General features: G+C 34.2%; 1 protein-coding gene across 2 annotated transcripts in view; it reads left to right on the plus strand.

Annotated features, from left to right (window-relative positions):
- The window catches only part of LOC110998980, a 129,783-nt gene extending 107,616 nt beyond the window's left edge, over positions 1-22,167 (plus strand). The window contains exons 7-16 of one of the 2 annotated variants that reach the window (XM_045630799.1): positions 5,680-5,934; positions 6,780-7,017; positions 8,860-9,000; positions 15,252-15,457; positions 16,096-16,286; positions 16,684-16,944; positions 17,689-17,896; positions 19,159-19,304; positions 19,893-20,015; positions 20,131-22,167. In XM_045630799.1, the coding sequence (XP_045486755.1) occupies positions 5,680-5,934; positions 6,780-7,017; positions 8,860-9,000; positions 15,252-15,457; positions 16,096-16,286; positions 16,684-16,944; positions 17,689-17,896; positions 19,159-19,304; positions 19,893-20,015; positions 20,131-20,796 (2,435 nt within the window). In that variant the 3' untranslated portion in view covers positions 20,797-22,167. The remainder of the gene's footprint in view (positions 1-5,679; positions 5,935-6,779; positions 7,018-8,859; positions 9,001-15,251; positions 15,458-16,095; positions 16,287-16,683; positions 16,945-17,688; positions 17,897-19,158; positions 19,305-19,892; positions 20,016-20,130) is intronic. The other variant, XM_045630800.1, reaches the window with a different exon arrangement.
- The last annotated feature ends 486 nt before the right edge of the window (positions 22,168-22,653 follow it).

Consider the following 22,653-nt stretch of genomic DNA (forward strand, 5'->3'; position numbering starts at 1 on the left):
TTGCGCATGACGTCACGTTAAAAGAAATTTATTTAATGGCAATAATTACTATACGTCATATTTCTGCCTCTCACTTGAGTCACTGCTTCATTCTGTTACTTAAGTAACTATCTATAGTATAGTAGATTAATCTATAAATGTTAACTAATCTTGACACGGCTTCATCTATTTAAACTTTATACCACACCTTTTTACTCCTGGAATATTTTCATTAAAGATAATTGTATTATTTATCAGGTGAAGTGATACATTCAAATGATTGATTTCGTTCGTTAAGTCGCTACAGGGTTATTAATATGTAAAGAAGTTTATAGTCCAGTCATTCATCGATTGATTAAAGTAAATGAAAATTATCTTGGAAAGTATGAAAAAAATGTAAGCTAGTCCATTTGACTCTTATGAAAAACGATACAAATACAGATGCTTAGATATCTTCAACAAGGTGACTATTAAAGTCTGATTAAAAACCGTTTAAATATAGAAAAACTTTATAATGTCAACCCTAAGTGCGCCCGAGGGAAGTATTAATCCAAAGTGGTCGATTTCTCGCCAGCGGCTTCAACTTTCAATCTAGACCGAGTCGTTTAATTCCATAAATCGATGGCTCGCCTTTGTTTGTTCTTATAGGAAATGAAATTGAATTTCAACTGCAATGAGTAAATGTGTGGTCTCATATGAACCGATACAAGGAGAACAAATATTTTACAGTAAAATATCTGTTCTGTTTTTGTTGAAAAAGGTAAAATTTGCCTGTTGAATATATTTAAGTACTTCTTACAAAATTTTGATAAGGGTTGTAAAAAAGGGTTTCTTTTGATTTCATACCATTTTTTTTACACGTTCAGGGCTTCAGATATAACAAAATTAAAGATAAAATTTAAATAAAGTTTTCGTATTGCGACTAAGACTATAGTCGCAATACTTTTTCTTCAGGGATGATAAGCATAGAGGTTCGAACCCCAGCTAACTACGAAACTAACTGTTCGCAAGCGAAAGTCGAAACCACTAGGCCCGCATTTAATGTAATGGTAAGAAATTGGAATATAACAATTACAATAGGTTTATGAAAATAATATAATAAATAAATAATAAGATAATGAAAAATGTAACACGCATTCATGAATTCACGTAATTACAATATTAACCTCAAAGGTAATCTTAAATCTACACAGAAGTAAGCAATATTACTGAAGCAGGGCGTTATTTGAGAAACTTTGAAATCCGAGGGAAGGATTAGTTGGCTTACCTCAAATATAAATAGGAACCGTAATTTAAATCCTGCGGTAATCTTTAAAATTGAAAACGGAATTTTCTCTCGAGGAAATAGAAATACAATGCTTTTTGTACACAGATGTGTGAAAGTAATCTTGTCAATGGATACATTATAAAGTGAAAGATTTTATTGTTATGTTTCTTTAAAGAAGTAATTGTTTTAAATTTATTTTATATTCTTTATTATTCGAGATTGTCATATGGAACATGGTGTAATGGTTGCAGCTCCTTCCAAACGTTGTGTAAAAGAAAAAACTTGGCGGTTAAAAAAAGTGGCGGAGAGTTTATTGCCAGTTCTTCTCTTCCGTTCTACGTCCTTGATTAGAGAACTGGTAGTAAATGTAAAATAAGAAGCATTTAATGTATATTTCTTTTTTTGACGTTCATAAGTGTACATTAAGTTACCTAAATGAATAAATGACTAAGGGCCTGTTTCACAATGTATGGATAAAGTCCCAAATAGCTATGCAGCACATAAATTATTCGAAAGATAAAAGTACCGAATAATATACTTGGCATTTCATGACAAATAGCGCTATCTGACAGTTGTGAAAGGCAAAAATACTGTTTATCCTACCAATAAGTAATAAATAACTTATTTGGAACTTATCCGGACATTGTGAAACAGGCCCTAAATGAACTGAAAATTTGACACACGGAAGTCTTAGTTCACGTTTCAAATTATTAAATGTATGACCTTCAGTCTCAATACTTGACGCATGTGACAGGTACAGAGGGCCTAAGAGCATGGCTGAGCTGCCAAAGTAGCTAAAGATATCTTTCGTTACAAGATAGGAAGTAAAAAGAAAAAATTCTTAAAAACTCAGGTGTTTACAAGTAAAGATAAAGTGAATATGAAAGTAATTGTCTTAGTCACAATACTTTACGAAACTTTACTTAAAATTTTATCTTTAACTATTCGCAACATAAAACAAATAGTATGAAATTTGTCAAAAAAAGCTTTATTCGACCCTTATCAAACATTTGTAAGAAGTACTCAAAAACAAAAAAAAACCATATGTTTGTTATGGAACACAATAGACAGGTATCACTTATTCCATGTCATTAAATTTGAACCTGTAGGCATCCCTACTGATCCGCAAAGAACGCAGGGTCAATAACACAATAAATAGGAAGATTATTATACTCAGTGCGCCTCAACCCTAAATCAAAATCACAAAAAAATTTAACAGTTACGTGTAAACGAAAAATAATTAAAGGAAACAAAATAACTTATATCACCAATGGTTTTGTAGCTGCTGCCTTGAAAATAACTAAACTATTACTAATTTATTCAGTTGTATCTCATAAAAAGAATGTACGATTTGAAATTTAATTTCAATCGCCTTATCAATTATTCGCTACCAATAACATCAATCGAATAATCTAAAAATCCAAAAGCAATACAAAAGAAACAATGGGACGGAAATCCATTCAGCCCTCCTTTGTGTTAAGGGCACTTTGAGCTCGGTCTACAGAAGTAAACCTTTTGAAGAATACTTTGACACCGATTTTTCGCCCCTGATTGGGGTTATAGGGGTTCAATACTCAATATTCAGTATTAGGGTAATACGGAAATTAAGCTGATCTACACGTAATTAATCGATGGTACGATTCCTGGTGATTGTTTTGGATCGGAAACAAAGGGACTTAAGTAAAATCATCACTTATAATCAGTCATATAATCATTGTTTCAGTTGCGTCATCTATTTTCAGTTATAATAGTTTTTGACGACTATTCTCTATTTTCTATAGAGATATAAGTTATGTTTTCATATTTATGAAGTGGCAGTAGAAAGATTGATAGGATGAAAAAAGAAGCAGGAATGCCTCAATAGCTCATGCCGTGAGCATTTCAGTTGGAATACGGTGACACTGTCACAGGCCACTTTTTGCTATTATTATTTAAGATAGTTTAAGAACGTATGTTTGTAAAAATAAGTGATTTGTTTAACTGGCAATTAACGCATTATTATAAAGCTCATTGGGACTTTGAACTCTGTTATGGCTTATAAGTCACAACGGCTGGAAAACAAAGAGTATTGTCCGTGTTGTTTTGTACGTGAGAACGTTCACAACTGTTAGAAAATAATTCTCCAATACAGCACTTGGAATTGAAAAATTTCTCAAATGATATCACAGGTAATATATGGCGTAATAAATAAAGTTTAATGGTATTGTGTGGCAAAATGTATTCTAAGGAGCTATATGTAACTTAATTTTATTAAATACAGTTGAGGGAGTTCGTTGTCAATTAAAAAAGGTCCAATCTCTTGTTTCTATTACAAAATTTATCTATATCATAAGTTAAGCATGAAATAAACACAATTTCTATTTGACATAACTTTAATGCTATGCTTGTCAAGTACAACGACCATTCTAAATAAAATATATTATGATAGAAAGTTATTTTATCGAGCAAATATTTGCTTGAAAATCTGCGAATCGCATGTCATCGCGCTCGATTTTTGTTATGAAAGGATTTCAATGGTTGATAAATCTCCCGACAATATTATCTCACTCAAAATAGAAAGTTATGATATATAGCTTTAAGTGTTAACATAATGGCAATGCTTAGGTACCTACACTTGTGACTTGTACACAAACAATTAATGGTTTACCAGTTTCACTCGTTGTGAATCAAACGTGACCAATACGAATGCCTTGTGGTATCCCCAACATAGCCTCCCTACACTGTTTAAGCAAAACATGATATGAATTATTTAAGTGTATTACTGTGTGCCTTTATGTTGTATATTTAATGGATAACATTACAACTAATGAAACTAAGAACAAACCACAAACATAAACACTCCACCAAAAGCTTCAAGAGTTCTAGACTCAAACAAAATAGTTGTCAACGTGTTACATTAGTTTTGTTTTGTACCCTTTTGTTCTGTTCATGTTTACTTTACTTTATCTGCCTATTAATTTCCACACTGTTAGATGCCTAGGCCTAGGAATAAAGTTAGATCACTAATTTACCACACAAGGCTGTAAACCTTTTTGTTTCACGGACACTCAGCTTCTTTTTAGTGTACTCCTGACCTCACACACCGTACAAATGCCCGCAGTTACCCCAACTCTTGGCTTCACACCTTCGGCCTTCGGTGATGGTCTGCGCCTGCTACTGATAGAGCATTGTCGGGGCGGCGTATAATATCCTTACTCTTATCTAACCTTTCACAAGAATACTCTTAAGGGAAATTAATTGTGATCCGTTAAGTGTATTCTGAGTGCGGCTCGGCACGGGGGCGGTCAGTGGTTGTTGGTAACGTGGTTATGGGGCAGCGGCGGCTGGGGGCGATTGTCCACCGGCGGTGAGGGCGCTGTTCGAACCGAGGAAGCCTGCGGCAAGAGCGCCTCCGCTGACGCGGTACGCAGCACCTGACGGTACCATCCTGCTTCTCACCGAGAACGGCACGAGGCTGATGACGCGTGCCGCCGCTGCAAGCCTGCTTCGCGCTGCCCTCCTCTCCCCGCGCCCCCCTCGGCCCCGTCACGGTAATCCGCCGCCGCACCTCTCTCTATGTGTCTATCGGATTCCGTCGCCTCTTGCACTGCACGCTTCGCTAAGCTTCGTAAGGTAGGAGCGCAAGTGAACCACCGCAGTCCATTCGTCGAATCATTGTGCAATTTCGCTGTTACAAAGTCTAGGTGTATACGAGATGGGTAGAGTATGAATACACAAATACTTCGTCTAAAGAGTAATTTTCCTTAATCATCGTAATCGACACATCATATAGATTAAGTCGTCACAAATATAGTTTCATGAAGTTTAGTGGTAGGTATGAGAACCTTTATATAACAATTATATAGAATATGTATTTAAAAACGGAATGAGTTGTATACATTGTGCTCAATATAAAATCCAGTTATTCTGATATATTTAAATAAAATACAGACGTAGTGAAGTATTGTTGCTCTCAAGAAAAATCAATCCGCTCCTACTTTATGCCCGCATGCTTTCGTTACTGCTACTTTCCTTTATTCCTTAATTTTTAAACCACTTTAGACTTTCAACTGGATGGAATGAGCCAATTAATCCAATTAACGCGTCCGCTTTGAGAGTCTAATTTGTGTTTCCAGACTTTAGTATCAGCATGTTGCATGTCTGCATCTCCTATTTCTACGATCTCTATGGTTACTGCGCGGCATAGATTTGCTTTGACGACAGTTCTATAAAGTCGTAAAGAGCTTTGCTAATATATCCAAAATTTGAACGTTCGTGGTTTTAATTTTTGTCCTTTGTATCATACGTTTTGGATATCGTTGTTTGTTTGTCGTTTTTTGATTTAGTAGGGTTTTTTATGTCAGACCGGCCCTACGCGATCGCCTTAGTCATTAGAGTCGCGGTATGGCTCGGTCAACGCTTTCCCCAGCTAAGCAAGTCGGGTTCAATTCCAGTAAAGCTGATGTCGGACGGACGACACGCAAATCGGAACGCAACAGGCGTGACGTCATGGATTGGCGGTATGTCGATTACCCAAGATGGCAACCTAATCGCCCCGGACAAAATTATGAGTCACGTACACCGATACGCGAGCCCGCACTACAAACCGCATGGGCATTACCATCGGTGGACCCATGAGCCAGGGGGGAGCGAAGACCCACTTTACGCAACCAAGACTGTCTACGGACCAGGATATATTGATGAAAACCGTATGTATTACGTTCACTGATAGAGAACTAGACTAGTATAAGGAGAGTAGTCGACGGTATTGTTATGATTACAATGAGGTACACTTACAAATACTTAACCATAGATATCGTAACAACATTTAGAGAAGTTTGTACAGTTAGAACATCATCAACACGGACTGGCACAGGAACTCATGTCATTACCACCATTCCTGAACCTGATTAGTCTTGTAGATGTAAGGTAGAAGGGTAAAGCTTTGCGTAGAACTAAAACCATAGAGCAAGTCGGACCAAGTCAGACTGTATACAAGTGCTTCTAAAACAACTCCGCGAAGCTTTGCAACATTCCTAGCTACACATGGATAAATATTCTCCCCTTTTAAATATAAGTCCGGTAAGTTAAAAGGTATTAAAATTATTGACGGCAACACATAAGCATGGTATATCGAGTTTTGCTTGCAATCAAAAGATTTTTCACATGATCATGAGCAAATCATATAACACGATTTCATGATTCCACCAATTTATAAATTACTTTTAAACAATATTACCTATCGCATGTAGTAATGTTTGAACACTATATTATATTTATATTATTTCCTTATACCTGATCCAAATATTGATTTTATTTTGACCGTATTTCCGTTCCTATATGTAATTGTTTTGACGACATTATAATTTCTCCCAAATATCAACATGTATGGCACAGCACACAAAAATATTTTGTCACACACTATTACGGATAATAGATAAATATTGGTAATATACACTAAGATAAAATAAGAAAACCTAGTGTAAGTAAAAATAAATGGTAAAAGCAACGACACGAGACGTTGTTCATACTAAACCATGTAATATACCTACAGAGCGAATTGGGAAGGAAAACGGTAAAGCAGGTGATGATAAGGCGGCCCTTCAATCAACATGTCACACAGCCCTGGACACTTGTATTAAGGACACCGAGTGTGTGGCAGCCCTAACGCCGGTACTGCAGAAGTGCCATTCAACCGATTGTGATCGGGAAGGGTGCATGGGAGCTTTAAGGCATTTCTACCGTAAGCCTGGAGTGCATTGGAATACAGAAATTGCATTTTGTTTGTGCAAGTAAGTTTTTGTACATCTCTTCAACCTATATTTTTTATGCGTAAATAAAAACCATTAAACTTTGAAATGAAATCGTTTATTTGCTATAATAGTGGTACATTTAGATACATTAATTATAAAAATCCGCACAATCCGCCACATATAGATAGACATGCAAATCATATAATACAAACATTAACATAATATCATAATAATAGGTAAGTAAGTTAAGTTATTTATAATTAAAGTCAAACTTATAATCTAGATACCCACCCACGCTATAAAAGCACCTTGTCTTTAAAAATGTTACTACAACTGTTTTTATTAAGTAAAATCTCTGTTTGTTCAGTTGTCATCTAGACATTGTTTAGGCCCTACTAATCTGACTATATATACTTAACCTATAAGTTCCTATAAAATGAACTAGGGCTACCAAAAAAATAACATGAAATTTTTAATTTCAGAGCCGTACATAGGCACCTATTAGTAGAAATGTTTATGTTATATGTATATTAAACTAGGTCGTCACGCCTAACTTAAATATATGTAAGAGTGCGACTGTCAAACACTATCTGATATGCGTCAATGTCAAAGTTTCACATGTATGTACTAAGTTCAAGATTTTCTTGCGAAAACTAATTAAATCGAACTGATATTTACCCTTAAGAAGTTGGTAGAAGTTTGTATGTTATTGGCGAAGTAAGTGGTCAAACAATGTGATTGAATAACTTTTTGATTAATATTATTGAATCTGTATTGACTTGCGGGGAATAAAGCTTACAAAGTTTTACCTTTAGTCTTGAGACTTAGCTTTTCGTTAGATTGCAGATAACGCAGTCAATAACTTTGTGTAAAAGAGATAGAAACTTACATTATATATAATTAGATTTTAACCATTGTATGAGAATTGAACAATATATACCAATCTGTAGGCATTAAACAATAGTATATCTGAGCCGAACAATCTGGATTCTTCGATTCTAGATTAACCAAAGAAAAGGTCAAGAGTACGACTGCATATGAAAAACTTAACGTAAAAAACTTCGAACGTATTTCACAATACGGGGCAGTTTTATTGACAATGTAAAATTATGTAAAAAGCGTTTATTTAGCCATAATTGTATATTATCAATTTGGAAAAAATGAAAGTCTGTAAAACTTACAAACTTTGAACAAACATGATAACATTGTGCATCGTATCGTAAATTTGTATGATAAATATTCTTGAATAATAGATTTGATGCAAAACCTTTTTTATACAAAGATATATAAATAATAAATATAATATAAATAGTCTATGCACTTATACATTCGGCACCGCCATCGTCTTCAATGCTAAAAGAGTGCGCGCCATTTTGAAGATATCCTAAACCTTTTCGCTACTCACTTGAAAATTGTACAATGAAACACTTTTAACTGTTAGACAGCTATACATAATGGCAATATGTAGATTTTTGGAAACAAACAACGACCATACCACATCATACACATCGCAGACCTACATATAAGCTACCTATAAAACGCACTTTCTTAACGATTTTCACCTTCAATGCACTCATCTTACGCCAATTTCTTAAAAACAATTTTTTTACTAAACGATGCAAACCTTTATACATTCACAAACAATCTTTAACAACATCTTCTCAACCTACCCTATGCTGAAACGGAAATTATTCATACCGTGCAACAGTTCTTAATTCCTATATAAGTGTTTTGTAGAAATTATTATGTAAAGTATGGTAAATAAACCAAATGGAATGGAATCCTAGGGTGCATTTTCTTTTTAACAAAACATCATTATTATGTAAAATAATGTGATTTCTACCTTTCTTTGCATAATTTGATATATTTTTTATTTTATAGGAAAACTGACAACAAAGAGGACTCTTGCATGAACGCCCAGGAGCGACTTCATCCGTCATGTGCGCAGCGCCCCCCACTCGGAACTCCGCTACCCGCCTGCCACACTCTTGCCCATACCTGTCGCGAGGAGCCTGAATGCAGGTAATAAGGCTCTACTATCTAAGGCAACTTTATAAAGTGTCATTTCGAGGAACAGTTTTTATATGATGCACAGTTACCTCAATTTAGTTTTAAAACAAGTAGAGACATTGTAATTCAACTTTATAGATGAATATTTATACCTATTACATTATTTATTGCTAATTAATATACCTGTATTTGGACTAAAGGACTGTATTAACTGTTTATTTAATTTAAGATTTCTCAATATTTGGAATAATTGACAGATAATGAAAGAATGGAATCGGCACAGTACCTTCAATCTCGTGGCTTCCTCTCGTGGATTCCTTCTTATTTATTTTATTTATTTATTTTATAAATAATCTTAAATAGTAGAAGTTTGTATGGTGGAAACATAAACTGGACACAGTTTTTCTGTCCACCAGGACGCCGAAAATATTAAGTAAATTATAATTAACTAAATAAAGTGACATAATATACAACAAAACACCTTTACCCTCAAAAATTGCACAAACCACGCACCAAAACAATCGAAACACCGCCGCTTCATACATAGCCGATGCAAGAAACCTTCTTTAAACTAATTATTTTAAGCACTTCACAGAAGTAGAACAGCACTGGGGTTGGATTTATAAATCGAAGCAGGATCCTCCTTCACCACGACAATGCACAATCCTCAAAATAAATCGTTGAATATTTGATTATCTCATCACTCATCTCATCCGCCATACAGCCCTGATCTGGTGCCCAGCGACTTTCAATTCCCAGGAACTAAAGATAAAATTCAAGGTATTCGCGTTACGAGCCCTGAAGATGCGGTGAAATCGTACAAAAATGCCACAAAAGAGACATATAAGAATCGGCCCACTGCTTTTCTCAGTGGTTCCATCGCATGTGACGATGTGTACAGAGGAACGGAGATTACTTCGAAAAACTTGGCAACTTTATACATTAAGTCGTTTCTCATTTTCTCATTCTCTACACATATTCAGTGTTACCTAAGTATATTCGGTAAGCCATACAATCAATTATACAGAGTTTTTCAATCGCATGGGGTACCTACGGATTAAAACATATTTATTTACATACAGTTCATAATTACAGTTAATAATCCAAGTTCATATTGCCGTAGGAGAATCATACAAAATAATCTTGCTGAGTTTCTTGCCCGTTCTTCTCAGAACAAGGCCTCCTGGTAGTTTTGAGAACGGATGGTGAAATTTTGCTCTTTCGCGAATTTTGTAAACGTTTTTGACATTCATAAGTATGCCCTGAGACGCATCTAAATTGAATAAATGAATTTTGATTTGATTTTGATTGATTTGATTTTATACCATTGCTAATAAATATAATTTACATAGTTCCAACATTACGATTCGATACCCTGGAAACGCTAGTGAATAACGTAATGTAATTCAATATTAGTGCTTACAGCATAGGCCTACGCTATTCTAGGTTCAAATTTTCTAGGTCACTAAATTTAGGTCTCTAAATCACAACGGTTGAGTTATAGGGGCTAATATCGTCTATAAATCTAGCAAAATTATGACAGTCTAGATTTATACTAAAGATTTTTAAGAGCCCGCATTAGTCTACATTATTGCTATATTGGTAATGCATATGTGTATGAGAAAGTACTGTACATATGTATATTACATCCTTGAGTTAAAAAAATAACAATAAAACCCACGTGAAAATGTGTCTGCCCTATTCAAGGGTAAGAGACTACAAGTAGGAAAGTAATCGTATTTCTATTCGATTTTCAAATTTCGGATGCAAAGTATCTTCGCACTTTCTAGGAAATAAAAACAATGCCAGTTGTTTTAATATTTTTTTAAAACATTTACACCAAAACAAAACTCTAGTTAATTTCGTTTAGCGATCGGAAATAGACGAGTATTCCAAATAGATTTGTCACACAGCTGGCACGAATGCAATCAGCAGTAATGGGATATATTCTGAAAGCTATATCCAATAGGCATGTTAACCGAATCGATTGACCGTGCGAATTTACCAAATTGAATAGGACGCATACAGTGTCTATCACTGTGAAAACTATGAATAAACGGAAATAGCAGGTATTTTAAGAATGAAAACGTACCAGGTCTAAACCCATGACCGGGCTCGCATTCAAGATGCATTTACTTTTACTTAATGTTTTATAACTACTTGATGACTAGGGCGTCCACGGCGCGTCTCTATCGCGTTCTTCCTTGATCGTAGTCTTGAGCCACGTATCTCACCTCGCTTCAAGTCTTTCCGGCTCTCACCTGCAACTATACAACGCAAGATTTGCTAGGACCGTACACTCTTTTTTCCTTGAGGAATCCATTCCGAGTGTATACCATTTGGATATGAGTGTATGGCCTATCATTTCTAATTAGGAATTCATACGCGCTAGTTAACACTCGCACAGAAATTAGATATAACTATAATAACTTGGGATACTTACCTACTATTAATAATACCATAATTAATACTACCAAGTATAGAATTGTAGTCTGCCAATGTATTTTGTCTGATAAAACAACTAATAGTTCGTAAAAGTTTTGACGTGTTTCAAGGTATTCTTGTCTATTCAGCTAAAAGTAGAAAATGGATAATAGTCGTGATATTCAATTCAGTGTTCTTTTTATAAAATAAAAAAATATGTGCATACACAAATTGCAGTTTCTCATAATAGTTACGATTAACTATTACATTTCTTCAAATTAAAATATAACAGTATAGCAGTTCAAATAGCAGATGGTCATCACTAATCGTGATCAACATTGCGTTTATATCACGTAGTTGAATAACGGTGAATACGTTTTTAAGCCAATTTGCTACGTTTCATTAGGACGTCTCTTGACAATTTGCCAAAGGATAATCCAATATTGTTGCAATACGTGAACGGTTTGATTTGGACAAATACTGGAATTTTATTTTTCTCTCTCAACGGCGATCTCTCATCGATGCATTTTAGAATAGCTAATTCTGATAATACATACGTGCGCTGGTGCTTTCAGTAGCGTTATCATAGCCCCAACGTCCATGTTGAGTGTTTGTACCGTGTGTGCCTACGAATCAGCGCTACGGATTTTGAGAAAACTATACCGAAATTCAATACCAACAACTACACAGCACCGGCTCTGGTAATCGCGTTTTATTTTGTAAAATAATCTTTATAATTCTTATTGTCATTTCTTTTTAATGTTAACCGTCTGTATAAAGTTAATTTTAACTGTCTGTAAATACTTTATAAAGAATGTAATTACATCGAAAGAACGAGGTTTCCCAACTCAAGTATCCTTTGATTACTAACCCGTAAAGATTTGTTGTAATAAAATAAACAAAAAATCATATAAAAACATTTGCTTTTAGTTTACTAGTGTTTGCGTTAAAGTCATTTAAATAAACAAAAGTTTGTTAATTACTTAAGACTCAAAGAAGCGTTGGATGACCAAGAAATATTTATAAAGTAAGAACATAGCTTAGTTTCAAATAATTTCATAACTCGGTGTAGATAATTAACCTATACTAAATTTTTTCACTTAGTGAATGTAATACTTGTGAAATAAAATATGAATGAAAGCCTCTCGAAAAATCGCGTGTGTGAAATGTATTAATTCTGCATAATATTTGTCCTTTGAAATATCAAACCTACTACACCAGGCAACAATTAGGGATAAAAAGCTTTTCAACGCTGTTACATCGAAGAACGATATATAATACTAAATAAAGATAATAAAAACTTCCCTTTTGAAGGCTTGGTTTCTCTTGAAATCTCAGACCTTAACACTTCAAATGAGATCATGTCTCGAATTCTTAGTTGATACTTATCACTCCCATAAATGTAAAAATGTTCAAGGTACGCTACAAATACGGTGATTGTATTTGTCTTATAAATAAACCACTTCTACGGCATTATCTCTTCTAAGACTTAGATGTATAATTGTCTCGTCGTAATAGTAGTAGGTAACGGGAATCCAATTGTGATCTGAGCAAGATCACGTCAACTGGACCCCCCTTTTTACCACTTGATCATAATAATTTAATCTATATATATATATTTTTTATTAGTACTTATGATAGAAAATTGATCCCTCAAACGATTTTTCGAATTTTTATTTATAATAAAAATTTTAAGCACTTTTAATTAAAAAATGGATTAAAAATCAACCGCAAGAGGTAAATTTGTAGAATTTTCAGGATCCATGGTCAAATGTGTATATTTTAAGAATATATTTACGACTTAAAATTATTTATTCATTTTTGTATGGTGAATTAACTTTTAAGTTAACTAATAAAAATTTAACTGACTTCTCGGGCAGAAAATGCAGTTTCTTTTTTGTCGGTCACATGCTTTATCCATTTAAGTTTAAAATTCTGGAAGAAAATTTTACTGCTTACTGCGCCATTAGTTTAAACAAAATTAATTTATTTAAGACAGCGCGCCAGGCGCCGAGCGCCTAATAATACGCGAAAAACAAATGAAAATCGTATCTTTTGCCTTAACGCATGTTTAAACCATAACAGGATTGTACACCCCAAAACATCTTATGTGTACTAAGACTAAGCTGCTACTTAAGCGAGGATAAAAAGGTTGTACGACATTATTCGAGCATTTATCTGGCTGCAGGGGATTTTCGGTACGTTACACAAATTGCCGATTCATAACTAAGTTTTAAGGGTTTAGGGATTGTCTTCGCATCTATCTCGATAACGACTACTCCAGATTTTGTGAATACAAATCCAGCCTACCTATACTTATTCGTTAGGGGCTGGTTAAGTATTAGGTATTGACTATAGTAGGTCTTTGATTTTTTTTTTATTTGGATATAACGTCAACAGTAATTATTTACTTTTTTACACATATTACTCACACATTGTCTAAACTGTGCCTGAAAACGTATTTTCTAAGATTCCTACGAAAAATTATTACGTTTATGTACGTACTATTATTTTTTATTTATTACGTAATACTTCAGGTAAAGCCAAGACGCCAATCCGATAGTAGTTAAAAGTTAGTCGGATATCTTCTCATATATTGAAGATATAACAATAGAATAGATTGAAGCTATTCCGAATGTAATAATAAAAATATATAATTCCATGAAAACAGATAATTCAAGGCAATCAGATGGTGTGTGTGTTGCATTTGTATAGAATAGCCCTTTTATACTGCTTTATAGCCTAAAAAACAAAAGACTGTTACCTGCTATGTAAGAATGTATGCCTTTCACTAACATAAACTTATACGTTGAAGCTTCAGTCACACTATAATTGGCACATTGTATATGAAATATTGCATTCGTGTTAGTTCCATAAAATTTCTGAATTATCCAATACTTCATAAAATAGTAAGCCTTCTGCTAATATTAAAGTCGTAGGCATAAGTGATACTATAATTACGTAATCGAGCAATAAAGCAATTTGAATTCAAACATTCACTGCGAAAATGAATGCTGAATTTCCGTGCAGATACGATCTCTGTTATTTATTCGTTACATTTTGTTTGTTTTAATCATCGTAATTTGTTTTGATAATTAAATTGGAAATGGAGCTTTGTTTTTATATTAACAATTTTATATGGTAGTGAGTTGTATTTAGCATATTGTATAAAATTAGGTCTGATAGAATATAATTAAAATCTTAAATTTTGTTAAGTTAAAAGATATTATACGTGGTTTTTGTACTACAAGGGTTGTACCTTATAAGTAATAATATTTCGTTTATATGTTCGATACCTACTTAAAACACCACTCCCTCAAATCACTGTTGTAACAAGTGGTAATAGCGCATATGTAGATAAACATTAATTGATTCACAACCGTGATTCCATCGCACGTCCTACATGACAGTCGCAGTCTATTCGCGTCGTATCCATCTTCATTTATATTGAAGTTGTATTTCAGTGTTCATATGATAAAAAAATAAATCAGTGGCGCTACAACCTCTTTAGGTCTCGGCCTTAGATTTCTGAATCTGTGTCATGATCATTTTAAATCTAATAGTCAAGTAGGTGATCAGCCTCCAGTGCCTGACACACGTCGTCGACTTTTTGGGTCTAAGACACGTCGGTTTCCTCACGATGTTTTCCGTTACCGTTCGAGCAAAGAACACACACATAGAAAGAAATTCCATTGGTGCATAGCCGGGGATCGAACCTACGACCTCAGGTATGAGAGTCGCATGTTGAAGCCACTAGGCCAACACTGCTGATATAATATTCCATATATAACTTAATAACAGAATTTTGACTAATAAGAATATACTTCGGTTCCATCCAGAATGCGTCTGGAGAACTACGAACAATGGTGTGCGGTTGACGCCGTGACCCAGGGTTGCGCCGGATCTCCAGCCGCTTGCCGCGCTGCCGTTGTAGCTGTTCTTGGTACTCAGCTAAGAGCCGCCTGCGCATGCCGTGGGACTGATTTCGCACAACTGTATGACTGTCTCGGTTGGCAGAGACTGTTGTGGCTTAATCCTTGTGTTGGTAAGTCCGCATAGAAGCACTATGTTGTTTTACATTATAGTATACGTGAAGAATGCACGCTGAAGATTTCTTTCAACCATAGCGTGAATGATCAACCAGCTCCTACGGTTGAAAAGTTACGTATATACAATTTCGGTAGCGCCTTTCACAGTGTGATTGTAGCCGTAGATAGGTGTCGCTACAGTGAGTCCCCTGAAGTCCGGAGATCGATCAAGCTGTTTGAAAGAGCTGTGTTAAGAGTGTTTTCCGATGCCAGATTGTCTGAGATACCAGTGAATTCCAACAGGATATCGCGTAATTTGCAGTGGCTCGGAGCTGTGTGCGATGATACTGCATGTTACTGAAGTGTGTGTGTTACTCGCTGCATGTGTGGACAGTTGAAGCTACTAGCTGGCCGTGACTTCCCACTTTTGTTGATTAATGTAGGAGTGATGACGTCAATTTCCCTATGTCGAAGTCGCATAGATTTGTAGCTAAAGCTATAGCTACAAACATTTCCCTTCTAGAACTTACCAACAAAAGTAATTAAGTAACGATTATGTTAATAATATAACGTGACTATATATCAGTTTCCGCACGAATTTCCTTTTCCACAGGTATTAATGAACACTATGCAGTAATTAATCAATATATTACAGTTGAATCTCAAAGCGACTACCACGTAAAAACTTATGGTCCTCTGCTTACAACAACTCCATACGACAACGGAATCCGATACATAACGGTTGCACCGGAACCTGCGATTCACCACCGCACAACAACCCACCACCATCGTCACACCACCCAGCATGGGACTTCAGAACATGTATCGAAGCCTGAAGTACTACAAGTAATTGTTGTTCTATAAGGTTTAATAAAAATATGTAGTAAAGTATTTAGTATCTATTTTATTTCAGAGAGCATTATATCTCGCTTGAAACAATGATTTTTGAATATCATGTGATAAATGAAACTCGTTGGGTTTTTAAAGAAGTTTTTGTGTCTATCAGAACATATACAATATCATTTTTTATTAATAATAGTAGAAGAAAATATAATGAAAGATATACACATGAAATATATAATATTAGATGTTTAATGAGATTAAAACATACTTCTACCAAAATATTACGATTCGTTAGCTTAGTTATTATATAATGTATTATAACATAATATTCGTTCGATACTCGTTAAAACAATCTTAGTTTAGTTTCATATGTATAATTCCTGTATTTTATTTTTTTTAGAAATCCCGCGAAGAGCCAAGCCCAATTACAACAATGTCAGAGCAAACTGTTGGTCCAAACGAAATATCTCAGATCTCCGAACCTGTCGCAATATCTACTACCTCCACAACAACTAGTACTACTACAACGACTACAACCACTACAACAACAACCACAACTACCCCAAAACCAACAACACTGGAGCCGGCGAAATATTGCGTTGTTAAGAAACCAGAGAGTGATGATAAAGAACAAATTATTCGTATGGGTGAAACTAGGCGGGTGAGTATACAAAACTATGAAATAGACATTAACTTCTTGGGTAAACAAGTAAACTTATGAACATCAACAGAAATGATTGATTGAGAAATTGATTATAAATTTTCTTTTACTAACTGTTCGCAAGTCTTTTTAATCGCTAAGTTTTCAGTCATACAAATTGTTTGAACTGGAGGAAATCAAACAAGGATTAGAGGATCATTAAAAATTCGTCAAATTTATGAAAAGCTTTATAATTGATTAATTTATATTGAACAAGAACATTGAATTTATTCAGTGATAATTTTCTAATTTCGTTAGGGAGTTTGTTGTAAAAACGAATCAAATTTTCATATAAGGAGTGGTTTATTTTTTGGAGTCCACATAACATGGTTTATACTAAGAAAAGAGATGACTATTCCCTGACGTATGAATGAAAATGTGATTTGTATCTATCGCTACTCCGCTCGGTTGGTCCATCAGGTTTAATTATTAAGGGGTTACACCAGTCCTCTCATAAATCTGGAACACTTAAGTCTTCTAAACTATCTTTAAAAATAACTCACACTTTGTGAGAAAGAATTAATTATGTAATAATTATTACAAAAAAATTAAATTATTTTGAAACAAAAATATGTATGCAATAAATTATTTTGCTGTGTTAGTAATCACTTTAAAATAACTCCAACGTTTTTTCTTTCGACGCCTTAAATGACGCTGATGTGGTTTTGTAATTAAACTAATTGTATATGTATATATGGTTCCCAGCTATACCGCTCAGCAGAGCTGGCGGAGTGTACTGATCTATGCGTCTGCGAGGCTTCTCTCCAAGTATCGTGTAAGGTGGCTTGCGTCCCCCGTGCTCCGTGTTCCTCCCGCTTGGCGCATTATTCACACGCCGCGCCTGCCTATCAAGCCTACCGAGGGCGATGTTACTGCTACTCTGGATCCTTTATCTGTATGCGGCCTAATCCAGGTAAAATTGTTTTATATTGATATATGTTACATTTTAGAAAATGTATTTATCCTGCCTTCATTCGACTTGGTACGCAACAATATGACGTTTTATTTTTGAAAGTGTTGTTTTGATTTTTGAAAAAACCTTAAACCCAAAAAAAAATATTACATTAGACACTCACGGGCACTAGACACATCAACAGATGTAATGCTTCTCAATTATTTTAAACTAGTTCATTCGAGATTATTCCTTGATTTTGCCTATATAAGGAGCTGGATGGCACGAACGATAGTTCGGTTCTATTTGAGCTACCGCTGTGATAACTTGGAGAAGCGAATTGCTCGAGCCGTCAACTTGCTTTGTCACTTTGTGTGTTTGAGTGGTTACTAACTATAGTTGATATTATGTTTATTGAACGAAAAGTAACAAAAATGATGTCTGGTGGAAAGAAACGAAGAGTAGAAATAGAGGGTCGCCTATCTTCGTGTATCTTCGGTTATTTTCGTTAATCTTCGTTTCTTTTCGCGTATCGTCGGTTATTTTCGTGTATCTTCGGTTATTTTCGTTTATTTTCGTGTATCGTCGGTTATTTTCGTGTATCTTCGGTTATTTTCGTTCATCTTCGTTTATCTTCATTTATTTTCGTGTATCTTCGGTTATTTTCGTTTATCTTCGTTTACTTTCGTTTCTTTTCCTGTATCTTCGTTTACTTTCGTTTATCTTCGTTTACTCTCGTTTATCTTCGGTTTTCTTCGTTTATCTTAGTTTACCTTCGTTTATCTTCGTTTACTTTCGTTTATTTTCGTTTATCTTAGTTTACCTTCGTTTATCTTCGTTTACTTTCGTTACTTTTCGTTTATCTTCGTTTAGTTTCATGTATCTTCGTTTACCTTCGTTTACTTTTAGTTATTTTCGTTTATCTTCGCTGTTTTTCGTTTATTTTCGTTTTTATTCGCTTGTTTTTGTTTATCTTCGTTAACTTGTGTTTGACAATTTCAAAAAGCAGTAAAGATGCATGTTAGAGTGTTGTTGTTCAACACAATGTTGTTCCCTAACATGTCAAAGGTTGCCTATATCTGGCCCAACCAATCTCTCTCGATTTCTACCCGATTCTGGTATTACCAAAATCGTTCCATGTTTAAAATTGACAATAAATTTATCTTACATATTATTAAATAATTTAACAAGCATTGGTTGACTACTGATTATAAGCGATAATCAGTAGTCTCACAAAAACATTTAATCTTGATTTTCTTACTTATCATTACTTAATTTTACAGGTGAATACCGGCTTCCAGAAGGCGTGTACCTTTTACTAGGGTTCAGTTCAGTAGATGAGTCATTGCTGCGACCGCACACAGGTCTTGGGGCTGAAGATGCTGTGAGGCTGCTGCAACAGTATATGCATCACGTCACTAGGGATCAGGTTAATTACATGTTTTATTTTTCATCCCACGTCATTAACATAATTCTATTTAGTCTTAGTAAAAACAATTCTTATTTTTCTGTATCTCAATATATATAAATCTCTTGTCACGATGTTTTTCCGCGATGGACTCCTAAACTACTTAACCGATTTAAATTTAATGAGCGTCTGGTCCAACTTAAGAGATAGGATAGCTTAGATCTTTAATTATAGTCGCAATTTTATTTTATTGCAAATTATTTGTCTATAATTAATTGACAGGCACAATTATCTGTTAACTCCAAAAGATTCTAACAGATGTCGGGTACAGTTGCAAATATTTGTTGATCATTTGATACAATTCTAACAGATGGCGCCGTGTTAAAAGTAACAGTGTTTCATATAAGTTCTCCTACCGTTTTCCTTGAATAGTTTACTACCATGTAATATAACAAAAACCTTAGCCACATCAACACTTTTCCGAGTCTGCTAGTAACCTATAAAGATAAATAAATAAAACAATGAAATTATATGTTATTAGACTGTGTATGTGTGCGCTGTGAACAAATGTTTTGATTAGCATAAATACAATTATTCAATTAATTTCAGACTAACTGCACTCTGACTCTATTCAACATAAGTAACGAAAACGTGATAATATCCGCCAGTGTACCTCAGAAGGAGCAAGAAACTCTTAAAGAGGCCGGTGAACCCTTACTTGACAAGGAAAAGGTAAAAAGTTTGGATTTTTTTAAGTAAATTTGAGACTCTAAGACTATAGAAATCCTAACTTTTGGAATTGCATATTTTATACATTCTACTATTAATATAATATTGAATATTTCAGGAGGCCTGCATCGATGTCCTAAAGATAATCAAGGCCCGCATCAACACTCAGCACGAAGACATCTCCTCGCACTTGCTGCTTTCCATCTTCAAGATCGCTGAAGTAGACGTTGTGTACCCCGCACCACCCGCCTCCGCATCCCCCCACCTCACGCCAAACAACGTTTTATACACACTCCTTATATTAATCACTTTCCTATGCAACTTTAATTTTTATATATTTTTAAAAAATACCGTCAATTGTTTGTCGAATTTACACAACACTAGATTTAGGGGACGAATTTCTCGCGTTCTTTCAAAGATATATAAAGATTTTTTATCTATTTTGAAATGTTATAAAGAATTTAACGATGTAGAAAATGAATTCTCGCACGATGCACTCGCTTTAGACAAAGCACAAAACACAAATATATTTATAAGTTATATAGATGTATATAGCGTTAAGATAACGAAACATATCGTAAAAGCTGTGAAAACAATATATACTTGTAAACTTATTGCTGAAGCAATGAAACCTAAATATTTTTCTAGAGATGTGTATATTGGTGTTATTTCGATGCTTTTCGGTGAGTTCTTTTTTGAAAATATCGCGTCCTTTTCTTATGGGATTGTGAAATCCGTTAGTTTAGCTAACTCTAGTAGTAGTATGAAGACTGAGATGAACTAAACATATCTTTATAGTTAAGTGTATTATGTTTATTTTCAACTAGAACTGGTGCTTGTAGGTGGATCTTAAGGCTGGGTTTTGTAAATAATATACTACGCCTTTTACACTATTAGAATTCTGTTCCAGCTCTGATAGTGACTGATGTTTTTTGATACATCTGAATATTAATAAAACACTTTTCCGCTACGTTAATTTTACATTTATTCTCTGCACATTTTTTGCTGTCTTTCGTATTATGCATCAATGGGCGAGTCAGTAATAATATTTGAAAATAGTTAAATTTAATAAACGAAATTCCTTAATTTATAACTGAAATTGAGACGTACCTAACTTAACCATTCTTATATTATTTAAATTCACTTGTATCAAAAACCACCATCGTATAATAAGGGTAGAATGTTACATGCGCCTTTCCGTTAGTTAGGAGTTGTCAATGTATGCACGATAGAACGCGTGTGTTTAGCAACTCTCATACAAAACCTTGCAACTGTCTTAAATCAATACTTGTAATAATATTGACTCAATTCAACATGTTCACCAATCTAATGACGTCATCAAACAGCGTATCCCAACCCACGTGAAACTAATATGAAGATACGGATACGCTACTGAAGATACGGAGTGAGCCTGAACAGTCTCTTATTAACACGGCATCAATCAGTTACTTATGAAATAAATATCGATATCGCAAATATATATAATGGTGTTTCCTAAATATTATTTAACACGTTGTTATTAAGGAAATGAAGAGAAATTGCTAGAAAATCAATATTAAGATATCCTATCAATGAAAAAGGACTAGGATTGAATATTTATATTATGAGTTTTTCATATTTTATCTATACGTTATTTCTTGTCAATTGGAAGTTGCTAAATAACGTTTATAATGTTAGGTCACTTAGATATATTTCAGAAGCGAAATGGTAAAGAAGGAAGCTTTAATTTGGAGTAGATATAGATTCTTGTGTTCTAAACTAACCGTTAGAGTTTGATGTACCGTCTATGTAATTTCTTTGCTTTATTGTAGGCGAGTCTATAGGTGTCAGTAAAATTCACACGACATTGCTTAGCCTAACGTAAAAATTTCAATCGTGAGGAGTATGAAAGCTTTTCTAAATGTGTATCTTATTTTAATCATATGGATACTATAGTTTATAGATTTTTTAACCTTTATTGCATCACTCTTAGAGAAGTCATAGGATAAACCAATAATATAATGCTACATAGGCTCATCAGAGAACAATCTAAATCAATCTAAATCCCTCGATTTGACTTGTCTTGAAAATGTTAAAAAATATCTTCGGCCTTACTAAACCTGTGAATTCTCTGAGAGTTCCAATATATTTGACGTTTTTTTTCTAATATGAACTTGCGATATATTACATCTTTTATAAATATATTAAAAATTTATAGCTTAAGTTTAAGCTGTTATGTTTATATTTAAATTAATTTTAGCACAAATATTAAAATTATATTTAAAATAATAATTTAATTGTTAAAATAATATTGTTTTACGTATACATTCGAAACTTGGTAAGAGATCATGCGCATGTCTTGCCAATTTACTTGTTAAGAACGATTATGTACATCTCAAGGGTACATGGTACATAACTTCTAACAAAATTATTAAAATCGCTTAGTTTTAGCGAAAACGAAACATATCAAGAAAGCTCAATTTTATACTTATAGTATAGACGAAACTGAGGCATATCATGTAGATTAGATTATAGAGAATTATATTAGATATAAAACTTTAGATAAATATGTGCTTATTGTTTTTGACAGCTTGGATTTTAAGACAAAATGAATTCGTGGACAAGTCTGCTGACGCTGAGTGTATCTTCAAATTAAGATCAC

This window comes from Pieris rapae, chromosome 13 (assembly GCF_905147795.1).
Source record: "Pieris rapae chromosome 13, ilPieRapa1.1, whole genome shotgun sequence".
NCBI lineage: Eukaryota > Metazoa > Arthropoda > Insecta > Lepidoptera > Pieridae > Pieris > Pieris rapae.